At 40.8% G+C, this 17021-nt stretch overlaps 1 protein-coding gene across 5 annotated transcripts in view; it reads left to right on the top strand.

Annotated features, from left to right (window-relative positions):
* The window catches only part of GSAP (gamma-secretase activating protein), an 87060-nt gene that overhangs the window by 15439 nt on the left and 54600 nt on the right, over positions 1-17021 (top strand). For 4 of the 5 annotated variants that reach the window (XM_065883821.1, XM_065883820.1, XM_065883819.1 and 1 more), the window contains 6 exons: positions 5720-5808; positions 9909-9978; positions 11164-11213; positions 14641-14745; positions 15197-15256; positions 16203-16246. In XM_065883821.1, coding sequence (XP_065739893.1) covers positions 5720-5808; positions 9909-9978; positions 11164-11213; positions 14641-14745; positions 15197-15256; positions 16203-16246 — 418 coding nt within the window. Of the gene's footprint in view, positions 1-5719; positions 5809-9908; positions 9979-11163; positions 11214-14640; positions 14746-15196; positions 15257-16202; positions 16247-17021 lie in introns of those variants that run through there. The other variant, XM_065883823.1, reaches the window with a different exon arrangement.

The raw sequence follows: 17021 nt of genomic DNA, 5'->3' as shown, positions 1-17021 counted from the left end.
TTTTCCAGTGGCTTGTCTTTGTTGCGGAGCCCGGGCTCTAGGCTCACAGCCTTCAGTACTTGTGGCTCTCGGGCTCTAGAGCGCAGGCTCAGTAGTTGTGGCGCACAGACTTAGTTGCTCCGTGGCACGTGGGATCTTCCCAGACCAGGGCTCGGACCCGTGTCCCTTGCATTGGCAGGCGGATTCTTAACCACTGTGTCACCAGAGAAGTACCTCATGTCCTCCTCTTAGCATCCTCTGCTCCTCTTAGAATTAGGTGCAATGCTTAATTCAGAGATGATGGAAATGGACTAGCTGAAGCAAGATAGGTTCTAAAACATTGGTGTTCTGACTCCTAAAACAAGGGAATGGATGTGAGCCTGATCTCCTGGGCTAATAGCTGCTTGTGTTCATCCCAATTATGAGGCTAGGCATCTGTACAGAACCTTGGATTAGGTCCCTGTGCCTCCCAGTTCTTTCTGAAACCTTATTCCTTTGAGCCTTAGAAATTCCTTACTATGTTGGTAAACCCAGTAGAAACTATAATCTTTACATGATATTTACCATCTATGCCTAATCGTCATGCAGAAGAGTGGCGATTATGTCTATCATAGAATGTACTTTCAGGCCAACTTTATTGTAAGTTTGATTTGATTACAACATTAAATCCTATTCAGGTAATGTTACTAAGCTTTGAAAATTTGATGTACATCTCGTGAAATTATCTGATCACATCTTTTAAAATAGTAGAATGAGTAGTGTTAATTTTTGTATTGGAAACCCCATACTTGATCTTAGCTCACCTTTTATACCAGCCACTACACTGAGAACCAGCTCTGCCCAAATGCAATTTGACAGGCAGTGCCTCACCTCAGCTGCTCTACCTACTTCTCGCTTTTTGCCCAGAGCCCTTGGGAAAATCTGCTTACCAGCTGCATGTGTACCACCTGGAAGTATGTTTAGAAAGGATTTCCAGTAGGATAAGCCATGACCAATCGGGGGACAAGGAGCTGAAGGATGAATACTCCCCCTTTCCAGCCCTCAAGTGGATGATTCTGAGGTGCACTCCATGCAAGGTGGTCAGTCAACTGACAGTGCCCGTACACTGCATACTCTTCTTCCCTGTTTCACTCTCCCCACTCCCTCGTGCCAGCACCTCGTGGCTAAAGTGATCCTTCCCCTGAGATGACTTCTTGTTTTAGTTTGGGTTTCCCCCGTAAGTAGAGTCTGAGGCAAGTATTTGAGCCCAGTTAGTTTATTTGAGGGATGATCCTAGGAAACACTATTAAAGGAGAGTTTAAACAGAGATCTGAAAGGAGGGAGCAAGCATGCGCCACAGGGAAGCACATTTCTGGCAGAACGAACAGCCAGCGCAAAGGCCCTGAGGCCAGAGTACTTGGTAGACTCACTGTTCAAGGATAGTGAGGTCAATGAGGCTGGAGTGGCATGAACAGCGGCAGAGTGCTGGGAACTGAGGCCAGCGGGAAATGAGGGTAAGGTGCAGACAGATCATGGAGACACTTACGAGGCCTTTTGTTCAGTTAAGATTTCAGAAATTATGTGACCAGAAAGACCTATAGGATCTATTGTAATGATTTGTCCTTTGAACAAATATTTTGCAAATGGTTTGCCTTTTGCCAAGACTTATTTTATCTGTCCCTGAATAACCTGATAAGCCATTTGATTATAAAATGTAGTTTGCCTCAAGGTATTAACACTCTGTTGCTTATAATGAGATTTTTCCATTGCAAATGAGACAAACTGTAACATCTCTTATATGAGCAAGATAGGGTTTCTTGGTCTACATACTTTACAGTAAGGTTTTTGTCAACAGTGCTTCTCTTATTGGCTGAGGCCGTGGCAGACTTAATGTTTTATTTAGAAAATGGCCTTCCATAGGGGCCAGGCTTAGGTGCCCCTTTCACTCTCCCTGGTAGAGTTATGTTTGCCCCAAGGTACAGCAGGTGCTTTGATTTCAGAGCTCTAATAACCAGAGCTTCTTCACAAGCAGATTCTACTGGACTCTTCCAACCTTGTCACCGTTTCACAACATGTACCTTCACCTGCATCAGACCAGGTTCTTTCTTTTGCTCACTCTTCATCCTCCCAATGCCATGCCTATTCCTGTGCTTTAAAAAAATTTTTTTTAAATTCACTTTAAACAAAACAAAACAAAAATGTTCATCCATTTCTCCCCACCCCTCCTCTACCCCCACCTCCTGCAACCACCAGTCAGTTCTCTGTCTCTATAAGCTTGGTTTTGGTTTTGGTTTTGGTTTGGTTTGGTTTTTTTGATTCCACATATAAGAGAGATTATACGGTATTTGTCTTTTATTAAAGTAAAGTTGACTTACAATGTTGTGTTAGTTTCTGGTGTACAGCAAAGTGATTCAGTTATACATAATATGTATTTTTTCAGATTCTTTTCCTTTATACAAGGTTATTACAAGGTATTGAATACAGTTCCCTGTGCTGTACACTAAGACCTTGTTGTTTATTTTATACGTAGTAGCATGTATCTGTTAATCCCAAATTCCTAATTTATCCCTCCCCAACTCCTTCCCCTCTGGTAACCGTAAGTTTGTTTTCTGTCTGTGAGTCTGTTTCTTTTCTGTAAATAAGTTCATTTGTATCATTTTTTTAGATTTCACATATAAGTGATATCATATGTTTGTCTTTCTCTGTCTGACTTACTTCACTTAATACGATAATCTCTAGGTCCAACCATGTTGCTGCAAATGGCGTGATTTCATTCTTTGTTTGACTTACTTCACTTAGCATAGTACCCTTGAGGTCCATCCATGTTGTCCGTTTTTTTTTTTTTTTTTTTGCGGTGTGCGGGCCTCTCACTGTTGTGGCCTCTCCCGTTGCGGAGCACAGGCTCCAGACGCGCACGCTCAGCGGCCATGGCTCACGGGCCCAGCCGCTTCACGGCATGTGGGATCTTCCCGGACCAGGGCACGAACCCGTGTCCCCTGCATCGGCAGGTGGACTCTCAACCACTGCGCCACCAGGGAAGCCCCATGTTGTCCCTTTTGATCCTGCCGCTCTCCTTCCCGTGCCTGGACCTATCTGGCCCTGCAGTGATGCCCTCCCAGTTTCCATTGATAACTGGATTCTCTGAATTCTTGAGACAACTTTAAGCACTTCATGGAATCAGCACATTTTATGGATGAAAATGATTGTAGAAATGATCTGATTCTGTAGTTTTCCACTTTATTTTGTAAAAAAGCACTGGGAATTCCCTGACGGTCCAGTGGTTAGGACTTGGTGCTTTCACTGCCAGGGCCTGGGTTCAATCCCTGGGCAGGGAACTGAGATCCCGCAGGCCACACATTGGTGCGGCCAAAAACAACAACAACAAAAGCCCCCAAAGCACTAAGGCCTAGGAAAGCTTCATGATGTGCTGAAAAGTATATATTAGGTTAGTGGCAGATTTTAAACTAGAACCGATGTCTCTAGAATCCTAATCCAGAGTACTTGCTGTTACACTATGGAATCACATGGTATGTTATTGAGAGACATTCCTGTTTGCACAATTACTCTTATCGTTAAACTACTTTTATTAGTTAAGTATCTGGGCTGCCCCAAAGAAGCAAAAAATTAGTGTAGGAAGATGGTTTTTGACCTTGATAATCCTCCCATTTTAAAGGCAAGTGAATTTAGCTGATAGCTGGTTATCTCATCTGGGAACAGATTCACTGACAGAAAGGCCAAGTAGAAAGTGATTCCTTATTTTTCCAATGAGAAGATTCCCTTGCCTGCCCCCCAGAAACCTTTTTCCCCCAAAAGCTTTTAGGGCAAGAGATGAAACAGTCAAATATCAGCTTCTACTATTTACTATGTTAAACTAGTTATATACACTTAAAACAACATAATAAGGAAAATTACTTTTTTTCTCATTCTCACAGAACATTTTTATTCTATTTTTTTCCACAAGTATCTTTGACACCAGTCTCTCTCTTAGAGCCATTTTTTGTCATCAAGCAGATTCCCAAAGTACCTCACCTTTACCTTGTCCCAGTTATTAGAAATATAGCCCCTTTGAATTGTGAATGATCCTGTCACTGGGTTTTTATTCTAAGCTACAAGTACCCGTCAGCCAAGCAATATGTGTTTTTCATTTGTTCTGTCATTGTGTATTTGTGATCCTACATAATAACTCACTCACTGCTTTGCTTTTTTAGTAATCTCTAAAAAGGTGTGTTTACAGAGATATCCAGTCCTCAAAATTGTGAGGCAATATCCCAGAAATTGTTTTATATTCTTTACCTTTTTTTTTTTCCTTTTTCTTAACATAAAGCTGTGCTGTTAGGTTACTTTCTTAAATAGTGAAAATACTGAAAACTGGTACTGATTCAATTCCAGGCTGCTGCACCATCCCCAAATTGTAAATTATTATTCAAAATAAAGTCACCAATTCAGAAAGAGAAAAACAAATATCTCATACTAACGCATATATGTGGAATGTAGAAAAGTGGTACAGGTGAACCGGTTTGCAAGGCAGAAATAGAGACGCAGATGTAGAGAACAAACGTATTGGCACCAAGCGGGGGTGGGGTGGTGAGATGAACCGGGAGAGTGCCATTGACATATATACACGAATATGTATAAAATAGATAACTAATAAGAACCTGTTGTATAAAAATAAATAAAATAAAATTCAAATAAAAAGTAAATGACAATGTGTTGGCTTTCACCAGACTTAAAAATAAAGTTTTATGCATATGAAAAATAAATAAATAAATAAAAGTCACCAAGAAAGCACCTGAGAATATTAGTCGTTATAAGGACTCAAATATAAGGCAACTCCTTTTCTGAGAAGGGAACGTTTGGCCTAAATTTGGATATCCCCATTCTAGCCTGTGTCCAACACTTCCTCCTAATTGCTATCTTTTATGACATTAGCTCAGATGTGGCACTGAGGAAATAAGTGAGTCTTTATGCATGCAACTCTGCAAGCCTTCCCGAGGGAGGCCAAGCCCCTGTCCTAATTGCTGTCAACTGTAACACATTCATGCATCAGAAATATCTTTATATTTTCCTACGCAAACAATATTTGCCACTGTGCTGCAGAATTGCAGTGACACTGAACTGAGTTGTATTTGTTTAGACTTAGAAGCTGAGAGGGCCAGTGAAGTGATAGTAAAATGGCTGAGGAATGGGTAGGAACTTGTTCCTCATTCCGTATACATTGACTTCTCCTTTATGATATATATATTTTTTTAATTAATTTAATTTTTATTTTTAGCTGTTTTAGGTCTTCGTTGCTGTGCGTGGGCTTTCTCTAGTTGCGGCAAACGAGCTTCTCAGTGCGGTGGCTTCTCTTGTGGAGCACGGGCTCTAGGCGTGCGGGCTTCAGTAGTTGTGGCATGCGGGCTCAGTAGTTGTGGCTTGCGGGCTCTAGAACAGAGGCTCAGTAGTTGTGGCACACGGGCTTAGTTGTGGGATGTGGGATCTTCCCAGACCAGGGCTCGAACCTGTGTCCCCTGCATTGGCAGGCGGATTCTTAACCACTGCACCACCAGGGAAGTCCAATGATGTTTTCTTTAAGTTTTAAGAAGTCTCACAGTTTGGGTTTTAAGAAGTCTCAAAGTCAATTTTAAGACAAATACTTTTGTTTGTGGAGTAGCTAATACAGTAAGTAATACACTTTACATTTCCAAAGTTCAGACCTATGTGGAGGAGATAATTTGTGATATTCTGGACTTTGCTACTAAAAGCGTCCTTTACATTATAGGTTCAAGGTGCTTAACTTTGTTGGTCGAGATCCACCCCATTAACAATGTGAAGGTTCTAAAAGCAGTGGATAGCTATATTTGGGTACAGGTAAGTGAGCATATCTTTATCATTTATCTCATTAATCAAAAAGCATGAAACCTATAGGCAGTGGTGTTACAAAGTGCTTTCACACACATTACCACATTTTCCTCAAAGCAATCCAGTGAATGAGTATAGCTGGAATTAACAGCTCTTCCTTTGCAAACATGAAAATCAAAACTCAAACCTAGCTCTCTGTCTCTATTATATCATGGTTTGTCTAATAGTACTAGAATGTTTTTACATGATAAAATATAGAATATCAAAACACATTTAAAGGAAGTTTAAAAATGGTTTATCTAATGTGTTCATAGAGTTGACAGATTAAATGCCTATGATTAAATGATATAATTAATCCCTGAATTTATCAACTCTATGAATCGATGCAGAAGCACTGTGCGTATAACACAAGGAGACTAGGTACAGTCAATTCTCATTACTTGCACATAGAATTTGCAAATTCTGCTACCCACTAAAATTTATTTGTTACCCCAAAATCAATACTCATGGTGCTTTCACAGTCATTTGCAGACACGGGCAAAGCAGTGAAAAAATTTTCACCTGATGCACATGTTCCCAGATGAGGTAGAACAAGGTGACACTGCCTTCTTGATTCATTTCTCAGACTGCAAACAAAGGTTGTTTTCACAGTCAACGTAGTGCCATGTTTTTCACACTCTTTGGCTTTTCTCGGTGATTTCGCTGTTTGAAATGTCCCCCAAGTGTCTTGCTGAAGTGCTGTCTCATGCTCCTAAGTGCAAGAAGGCTGCGCTCTTCTTTTCAGAGAACACGTGTGTTAATTAGATAAACTTCATTTAGACATTAGCTTATAGTACTGTTGACTGAGTTCAATGCTAGCGAATCAACAGCATATATGAAATAAAGTGTCTTTTAAATAGGAACACACATTAGACAAAGTTTTGTTTTAATTTGCTGACAAAAATGTTTTAACTAGAGGCTCACACGTTCCTATCCCTGTATTTCCCTTGGGAGCAGTGGTTCAGTTTTCAGTGTTTTTGGTGACTTTATGGAACATAACTGCCGCAGAGAACAAGAATCAACTATCCATATTCATGCAGGGTTGATGCACAATTGCCTTGTATAGCCTCTCCCTCCCCCTACCCACTCCCAGCCTCTGGCTGTGGGTCTCCCTCTTGCAGTGTGTGTTGGGAGAGGGGATTGTCTCTCAAGTGCCCAGTCGTCCACTGTCAGCCAGTCCTTACAGTGGTGCATTTCGCCACCACTCCTGGCGTCTCTGTGGGCCGCCGCTCCCTGCCAGACAGGGCCTGGTGTGGAGCTCCTAAGCTGCGTTCCCTCCCCCAGGAAGCCACCCTGTTTACGCTGTCATCAGTGCAGGTCTGACTGTGGGACACTTCCCTTTCCTGGCCTGTTACTTTGGTTTCCTTAGCATTTTTATCCAGGGCTGTGTAGGCAGTGGAGATATTATTGAAGGATGAGGGCAACTAAAAGGTAATTAGAGTATAGGAAGGAAAAAGTTTTTACAAGTATGTGGTTGCACTACATTGTGAATATATTAAAAATTACTGAATTGTATACTTAATAATGAAAATTGTGAATAGTGAATGTTGTGTTATGTGCATTTTATCTTACTTTAAAAAAATTAAAAGTACAGGATGCATGATGTCATCTGTAGGCCAAAAGCAAAGTCCCCACCCACATGAAGTAGACCCACACTAATCTTGTGGCCATCTCAGTTCCTAGCGCTGCTCCCTGCTCCTCAGGCTTAGGCCTCTGGAGAGAGAAACTCCTCCAAACCTCCATCCATGGCAAGTCCCCACCTTCTTCCTCTCTCCCTTCTGCTCTCCTCTAGAGAAACGCTGTTCACTGTCCATGGAGTTTGGTCCTGCCCTGCGATCTCTCTCCTTTTTCTTACCAGAACGTCCGTGATGATTTCCAGTAGTACATTTCCCTAAGTCTACATGTGCAGCTTTGACTCCCTTCATGGAGGAACTTCAGCAAGACAGTAGTGAGTGGGGTCTGGATCCCAATCTGGGATCCTTGGAGAGTTCCCCGCCAGCATGATTGCATCTTTCAGATAGTTCCATTGGGTAATTACACATTCGTCTACATGCCTGTAGTACATACCTTCCATCGACGAATATTAATAATCAGAGTCTAGCTCGATATTTACAAGATAAATATTTTTCTAATATGATATAATCTAATCTATATAGATTCCTACTCACAATGCAGACAAAACAAAACAAAACCCCACAAAATGTTGCACACTTTTGTAGAGCTCTGTCTGAACCCTGTCTATGTATATTCTCACTTCTAGGCCTTGCTTCAGGGTTGCCTCAAATTAGAAAGAAAAACAACCACCACCTGAATGGAACTTTTAAAATTACATTTTCACTGATTGCCTCACAGAGACCAGGCAAAGGTTTAGAACTGGTCAGCACCTTAGTCCAGGTCACAGTGCTAAGGCAGCAGGGCCTGGCCACCTCTGTAGACCCAGAGGAGGCCAAATCTGTAGTTTCTCCTTATTTTGAAGCACTGAGTGTTTGCTCTTCCATTATCTATGTGGTGTCACTCATCATTGCTTCTCCTCAACCCCAGTACACAAAGTATCTTTTTTTTTTAAGATTTTTTTTTTTTTGAGGTGGACCATTTTTAAAGTCTTTATTGAATTTGTTACAATATTGCTTCTGTTTTATGTTTTGGTTTTTTTGGCCAAGAGGCATGTGGGATCTTAGCTCCCCGGCCAGGGATTGAACCCACACCCCCTGCATTGAAAGGCAAAGTCTTAACCACTGGACTGCCAGAAAAGTCCCCAAAGTATCCTTTTTGATGTGCACAGTTTCACAAATCAGCAGATAATAAGGTCTATATTATTCTCGTAGCTGAATTCTGCATTCCTGTCTATTTTACGGTTTTGAGTTTTTTGCTGTGAAGAATGGTATATAGTTAAAGTTTTGTTTTTCTGAAAGGGAAACTTGACTGTAAGCAATTTTAAAAGTTGACCAGTTCTAGGGACTTCCCTGGTGGTCCAGTGGTTAAGGCTCCACCCTTCCACTGCAGGGGGCAGAGGTTCGATCCGTGGTCCGGGAACTAAGATCCCGCATGGTGCAGCCAAAAACTAAAAATAAATAAAATATTTTAAAAAGTTGACAAGTTCTATTTCTAATTTGTCATTATGAAAAGTTAGGACACCAGATAATATATTTTGTCAAAATTTTTCCTACTCTTTAGAGAAGCTGCAGGCTTTAAAACAGGGACATGAAAAGTTATGTTCTTTCAGTGTGCTTTAAAGTTTGGAGGGAAAACCCCAAATTCGCCAGTGGATCTTATCTAGTAAGCTGTCTTTCATGTTGCAAAATGAAAGTGCTGATTTATAGTTACCCTTTTGATGATGAAAGAATCAAGTCACTGGAGTTATCCCATGGCCAGTTTTCCCTCATTATCACAGCTGACAGTGTCAGGCCTTGTGTTTCTGGCTGCCTGCTTTGTCCTGTGGGCTGACAAATAAGGGTGGGCACAGAGGAGGAGGCGTCGGGGGGATCAAGCCTTTTCTTCCCAGTGGCAGTCGTTCTGTGCTTTGAGGTAAATCCTCCACCAGTTGCCACACTGTGGTTCACTATCCTTTCCTGGAAAGTCCCTGGTTCTCTTTTGCTTTTTCTCTTGGATGTGGGACTTTGGAAGTTGTCACGGAGAGTACATTTACTTGGCTCTCAAATTAAATACTAGGGTTAGCTGCACAACAAATTATATCAGTCACTCTGTTTTGGTCCGTGTGAAACAGAACTTTCTGTACAAATGTTACTTACATTGTTTCTGATTGGCTTCAGAATCCCATATTCCAAATAGGAAGCACCATCCCTAGAAACGGCGTACACTTTAGCCTGTCTAAATGAATTGCGTTGGACCTGTGATCAATCCCCCGCTGGAAAACTGAGCTCCTGAAAGCGTTGCCTTCTCTTCCTTGCTTCCGTCTGTAATGTGTGTGTGTGAATGTGATTCGCCTAAACTATTCTGTGGTTCCCAGTCCCTTCTATGGTCTGTAGTAGTACAGTGATCAAACACAACTTTTGAGATAATTGTGTAAGCAAGGTAGTTGCTTATGATTTTGATTAATTTCCTTTTTACAGTTCCTCTACCCACATGTTGAAAGTCACCCTCTACCAGAGAATCATCTGCTACTGATTTCAGAAGAGAAATGTAAGTATATCCCGAGGACTTCATGAACGGTGCGTCTCCCAGTGAAGCGTAGGAAGGGCGTGATGAATCTTCTAGCTGTCCACTCGCCAGTGCTGAGGGTCCACTGACCTTTGATGTCCATTGGAGACCTAGGACTCCTGTGGAAGGGCTTTCCTTCTGTTTCTACTTGTTGTTCTCTTAGGCTCTGCCTCCGTATACGATGGGCTCCTGCATATATGGATTTCCAGTTTGGGCACATGGTAGAATATTTGTAGAACAGTTGTGCAGGTCATTTTTGCCTTCTTTAGTCCATCCTTCTTTAAGATGTCTGTCACAGTGGATAACCATGATTTAAGGAGAGAGGCTTGGATGGACAGAGGGAAAGGCATTAGAAGCTAGAAGAATTCCATGGCAGAACTCGAGGACACTTACTAACTTGGTCAAATTCAGATAGAGGCAGATAAGATTGGGACATCCTTTAATGATGATTTCAAGTCGGGGGAAGGGTGGACAAAGGACAAAATTCACTGGTGTATCTTATCTAGTAAGCTGTCTTTCATGTTATAAGGTGAAAGTGCTGATTTATAATTAGAAGGACAAGTCTGAGGGGTTAGGATTGTGTTCACTTCCTATACTCTTGCCCAATAACCTGTCTCACATTTCTGTAAGAAGAGCCAGCAGAAGGTACATATGGCTGAATCTAAATCACTTACTGAGAAAAATAGACCATCTGCACATCAATAAAGTGTTCAGAGTTCTGTTAATGACCCCTATAAAAATACCTCCCCCTAATATCTGGCATAATGAGTTTTCTATCTGATGTTTTCATATAAAGAGGTATTGGGTATTTGGAAACTGAAGATAAACCCTGCCAAATGAGCCCTTATTAGCCCTATGTGTAAGACTGATGGTATAGGGGAGGGAAATACTTGTTAAGGGAACCCAGGGGAGCAGAAGAGTTAAATGCTTCATGTATTGTTGATACTGAGGAGCAGAGTAAATGCTGGACTTGAAACAGACTTAAAGGCAGGGTGGAGAAAGGTGGGTTTTGTTTTGAGCCTTGTGAGATTGCCATCTGTGATAATACTGTTTTTCAGCCAGTCGTTTAATCTGTTTTGCTTTTATAAAAAAATATTCACAACTGTTAGGTGAAAAAAAGTACTCGTATTTTTCATGAAGGTTAAACTATTGTTTCTTTTTTAAAAGATATTGAACAACTTCATATCCAAGTTACCCAAGAAGATGGAAATAGAGTGGTAAATATTTGAAATTCCTTTCGCTTTAGAGTTTTTTTCCCATAAAGAGTGGCATTTCTAGACTATTAAAGATGGATTGTTATAGAAACATACTACTTTATTTGGTGTCTTTCCAGTTATAGACTTGCTGTTGTAACATGTGAAATAATACAAGATACATGAAGGAGTTGATTATCTCCTTTCTATCTACCTCACCCCCCATTCTCAGCCTCCTGACATAACTAATGACAGCCTTGTGTGACCTTTTCCGTGCCTTGTACCTTGTTCAAGGTTAGGTGTACAGATACTGGGATTCAGTTGCTTTTACCAAGATAGAATCATAATATAAATATTAATTTGCTGCTTTTGTTTTTGCTTTTTACTTAATGTATCAGGGGTATCCATATAGGTTCCTAAATAGAGAGAGAACTTGTTTCTCTAATTTTTATACATGTATACACATACATACACATAATAAATGGGATCATAGGATATATGCTAAGGTTCTATATAGTTCAGTTTTCTTTTCTTTTTTGCTTGTTTTCTACTTCTCCCTTGCCTTTTCACCTCTAACTTTTGTTCACAACCTGGTGTGTATCCTTTCACACTTTTCTCCATACCTATATGTCTCCCATCTCCACCCCTGACACACCCAGGGGTTTGTTTATTATTCACTCCTTCCTCATTCAACTTTGTGGAATTACCTACAAGCACCCTAGAGCAGCTCAGTTCATTGTCTTTAGAAGTACAAATAGTCCCTGGCCTGGATGTGCACAGTTTTGTCACCGTTCTCCCATGGATGGATATTCACTTGATTGCCTTTTTTTCCCCCTTTTATTTGTTTGCATTACAAATTGTCTCAAATGTTTTTAGCTTTACATGTTTGGTACACGTGTTTCTTTAGGTTAAATCCTCAGGGATGGATAAGTGGGTTGACAGTTATATGCATTTAATAAACTTCAACAGATTTTGCCAGATTGCTTTCCAAAAAACTTGTAACACTTCAGTTTTGCAAGCAAAGTATGAAAGTACCCTTTCCCTCTATCCACACCAGTAATCGATGTATTTGCCTTTTAAAAAATCCAGTTTGATGCGTTTAAGTGGATATCATTATTATTCGAGGTTGTGTTTCCCTTAATATTGATGAGGTTGAGCATCTGCTTTGCTTATTGGCTATGTGAATTTGTTTTTCTGGGAATTGCTTAGTTATATCCTTGTCTATTTTTTCCTGGGTTGTCTTTTTCTTGACAGTTTGTGTGAGATCTTAATATATTATTGATATTAAAATGATTTCCTTCAATATTTAAATAGTCTGCATCTAAATAGTCTTTCTCTGATTTTAATTTTAAATTATGTGAACAAAATTGAAATGGGAGATGGCATTTTTTAATTATGTATCTATGATTGAAAGCGTCAAATCAAGAGGCCTGGCTGGAAAATGACCAGAAAGTATGTGGCTGGAGCTCTGGGCCACTAGTGGCTGAGTGGATGGCAGGGCAAAGACAAGGCCAGTTGTCAGAAAAGGGTCAGGCCAGAGAGGAAAGGCCAAGGTGCAGAATCCCAAAGGCAGCAATGAGAATTTAGAGGAGAGAGTTAAATAAACACGTTGGGGTCAGGAAGGGGAAATGGACACAGACAGAGGACTGGCTGGTTAGAAGAGGGGTTGAGAGCCATGAGAGACACTGCAGAGAGAGTGAGGCCAGGAGGCACCTGTCAGAAGCCCAGGAAGCCCCATGTGCCCTTCTGTGAGGCACTTCTGCCCTCATTCTTTTTTTTTTTTTTTTTTTTTTTGCGGTACGCAGGCCTCTCACTGTTGTGGCCTCTCCCGTTGCGGAGCGCAGGCTCCGGACGCGCAGGCTCAGCGGCCATGGCTCACGGGCGCAGCCGCTCCTCGGCATGTGGGATCTTCCCGGACCGGGGCACGAACCCGCGTCCCCTGCATCGGCAGGCGGGCTCTCAACCACTGCGCCACCAGGGAAGCCCCCTGCCCTCATTCTTAAAGGCTTAGATGACAGCTTCATAAAGCCATGTGCAGGTCTGCATAATCATCACAGCATCCCTACACATTAGAGGTGGTATTGTAATTATCCCATGTTTACAGGGAACACGACAACCTCGACTCACAGAGGTGAGGAAACTCTAGAGAGGGACAGAACTGCTATGTGAACCTGGTTGCCGTGTTCTGACGATCATGTCTTGCTAGTATAGGCCTTTATCTGACAGTTCCCAAATCTACCCTAACCTAAACAATTTCAGAAAAATGGAAACAAGATGGGTTCCCCGAAGTTAAGAGTCAGATAGGTACTGTACTCTTGGATCTTTTTCCAGCAAATTTGATGGAACTAGGCAAACAAGAAATAGAGGTGTATGATTCTGCATGCCCTGTCCTCCCCTGAGTTCCTAGTTAGCCTCATGGGAGAAATCCCATTTAGGATTAGAGAGGTTGAAGTATGACTATGGACCATTCTGATGTTCTCTTTTTTCCTTATTTCTTCTACATCAACTTGTCTTCATCATTTACTCATCTGTCCCAATATAGATCACCTTTGCTTGATGAGCAGTTTTGAGGAAAGTGAGTTCTAAATTCCTTGTATTACACTTATCATTTCCTTGGCAATTTACTCTTGCGTACCCTATTTCATTTTCCTTCTTTTGAGAAGTATTCCTTGAGTACTTCTACATGCTAGAAACAATCAAGCCATTGAGAATGTAAAGGTGTTGTAGAAGAGTGCATACTCATTGGGGTAGACTTATAACATTAATTAAAATGTAATTGTAATAGAAGCATGCCAAAGCACCATAGGAATACAGAGATGGGGAGCTTTGCCTTCATCTTGGGAGGTGAGGGAAGGATTTCTACAGGAGGTCAGTGCCTAAGTTGGGTCTTGAAGGATGAATAGTTAAGTATTGCTGAGAGATGGGCAGTATCATCATGCTCATTGTGGAAGACATAAAGGTAAGAAGCCTGACCAAAGACACATGAAGAGTTTATGGCAGATCTAGGATCATTGCCCAGAACCCTCCTCTCCCAGGCCTGAGTTTTCCCTTGGCCTAACAGTCTCTACCTTTGGTGGTAAAGCCCTCCAGACTGCAGATACCTGAGTGGGTTATGTCCAGAACAGGAAGCTCTGAATCTTGTGTTAGCACAGCTGTTGGTTTGTGGTAGGTGTGGCCTTGCCTTCAGCAGCCCCAGCCTGTGTGCCAAACTAAGAATAAAAATAAGATAGTTTATTGCAGAGTGTTTGTGAGGAGCAAGTAATGAAATGACGCCTTAAATCTTTTTTGGAAAGACTTTCCATGTGTATGTATTGGCGGTAGGGGCTACTAAAAATAAACTGTGGAAGTATTTACATGTATTATAAAGATAGAATAAGCAAAATAATTATGAAACCCAGATATGTTCTCCTTTAAAATGTTATTTATTTCTAAAATCTCTTTGCCTCCTTAGGTAATTAAAAATTCCGGCCATCTCCCAAGACAGAGAGTAGCCGAAGATTTTGTTTGGGCTCAGTGGGATATGTCAGAGCAGAGATTATACTACATTGATCTGAAGGTAAAAACTAGACCACTGGCCCTCCTTTTTGTGGGAGTAGTTTAATTTTGACATTATCGTTATTTTAATTTATTAATTACTTCATTTTCATTGATGGGGCAGTCGACAAAAGTTGATGAAAAATAATGGAGAGGTTTTCATTACTGCTTGATTTTTGGCTGCTTCCTTTTCTCTCTCTCTTTTTTTTTTTTTTCCGGTACGCGGGCCTCTCACTGTTGTGGCCTCTCCTGTCGCGGAGCACAGGCTCCGGACGCGCAGGCTCAGCGGCCATGGCTCACGGGCCCAGCCGCTCCGCGGCATGTGTGATCCTCCCGGACCGGGGCACAAACCCATGTCCCCTGCATCAGCAGGCGGACTCTCAACCACTGCGCCACCAGGGAAGCCCTCTCTCTCTTTAAACTAGTGTTTCTGTTGATTTTTTGTTAATTTGTCACTCTGTTTTCTTTTTTAGAAATCAAGGAGTGTCTTAAAATGCATCCAGTTTTATGCTGATGAGCACTTTAGCTTAATGGTAAGTCCAGAAAATGATTGGGCTAAGGAAATTTTACAACCTATTGCCCCTTTTAAAGAGAGCTATTATCATAAACAGCATTTTAACATTCTTGGTCTTGTTCTTTAGTCACTTGTATGAGCAAGTAAAATAGTTCTTGCCATCTCAAGACTTCAATTCTGTAACAAATGCAATTAATATAGATTATTAGAAGAGCACACACAGTAAATTTCTGCTAACTGAATGCCTCATATTAAAGAAAAATGGGTAAGAGTATCAGTGGGAGGTAGTAGGCGTGGTTAATAGTAGATAGCTTTATGTGATTATGCATCATTTGATCCAAAAGAACATGTGATGGTGGATTGAGTGTAAGGTAGAAAGTCAGTGAGAGGGTAGAGTTCAATCAGTGCAAATCTAGAACCACTCCTGGAAAAGCTGTTTGGAGTGCCAGCCTTGTAGTGAGGAGTCGCAAATATCTTTATCTGTGATGGACAGAACATTATTATTCTTCTTGACCAGGGTTAATATTGGTGTCTAATACAGATTGATATCATACCATTACAAGAATTTCATTTACTCCTTCTACCCCCTTTTTTGGACTCACTCATTCTCTTTCTAAAGACACCCAGTCCTTCCCTCCTTACGTGATCATCTATCTGTGTCTTGTAAAAGTCTACTCCTTCCAATTGGCTTATTATAAAACCCATTTATGGTAGTTAAATCTGAAGCAAAGTTTGCCTTTTGAGAAATAAATACACATCAAGCTTGTGATGTATGTAAACTCCAGAATGTTCCCAGTGGACTTTCTGTCTGTGGATTCGGGGGATATCCTCTGAAGATAATGCTGGTTAAAGGAGCTCTTCATCATTAGGCAAGCACAGTGTTGTCAGGTTTGCACTGGTTTCCAGAACTATCATCACTTAACTAATGTCATTTTTCACTTTGTTTTCTCCTGATTTTTTGACAGTTTGAAGCACCCTTGGACGTATCATTAAGTGATTCAGGATTCAAGTAAGTTACTCACAGATTACTATTAATTTTTATAGACACTTGTGGGCAGAATGATTATATAATATTTATACCTAATCTATGGTATGCAGATAAAAGGATAGTTTGATATTCTGTGTGTGTGTGTGTGTGTGTGTGTGTGTGGGTGGGTGTGGGTGGGTGTCATCTTTTCTGTTTCTGTTCTCTATAGGGAATATAAAAAATGTTATCAAGCCTGAACACAGGGTTTTTCCATGGAAAGGCAATCATATTGATTTTTCTTAGTCATTTATTTCTGTAGGACGTCTCCATTTATTTTGATCTATGGAAGTGCTGTTCTCCCTGTGATTCAATAAAAGCATTTGATGACTCAGAGAGAGAGCTACGTTTAGAATCAAACATCAAAACCCTTTTCTTGTTGCCATCAAAGAGGATATTGCAGGTCAATCTACTTATAGCTCAGCTGAGTCTATTGCTTTACTTTTTTTCCTGTTTTCCTTTTTACACAAAAGGCGAGGTTTTTTTCCCCCAGATTATTTTACATGTAGTAAAAACATGAGACACTGTTGAAAAAATAGACACAAGGCCATAACTGCACAGAAGAAATGAAAGTCTGCTTGAATTAATGGTAATCTCAAACTGTTACATATTTCACTACCTTTATTTCATCATATATGAATATTCATTTCTGTCCATTGTGAAACATAATGTCAGCATTACTCTAAAATCAAAAAAATTTATAAAAATGTAAGTTGAAAGGAATATATATATTTTTCTCTATTGCCAGGCCATGCCATTT

Source organism: Phocoena phocoena, chromosome 9 (assembly GCF_963924675.1).
Source record: "Phocoena phocoena chromosome 9, mPhoPho1.1, whole genome shotgun sequence".
Lineage (NCBI taxonomy): Eukaryota > Metazoa > Chordata > Mammalia > Artiodactyla > Phocoenidae > Phocoena > Phocoena phocoena.
Note: the sequence above shows the minus strand (reverse complement) of the source record. Positions and strands in the feature narration are given on the sequence as shown.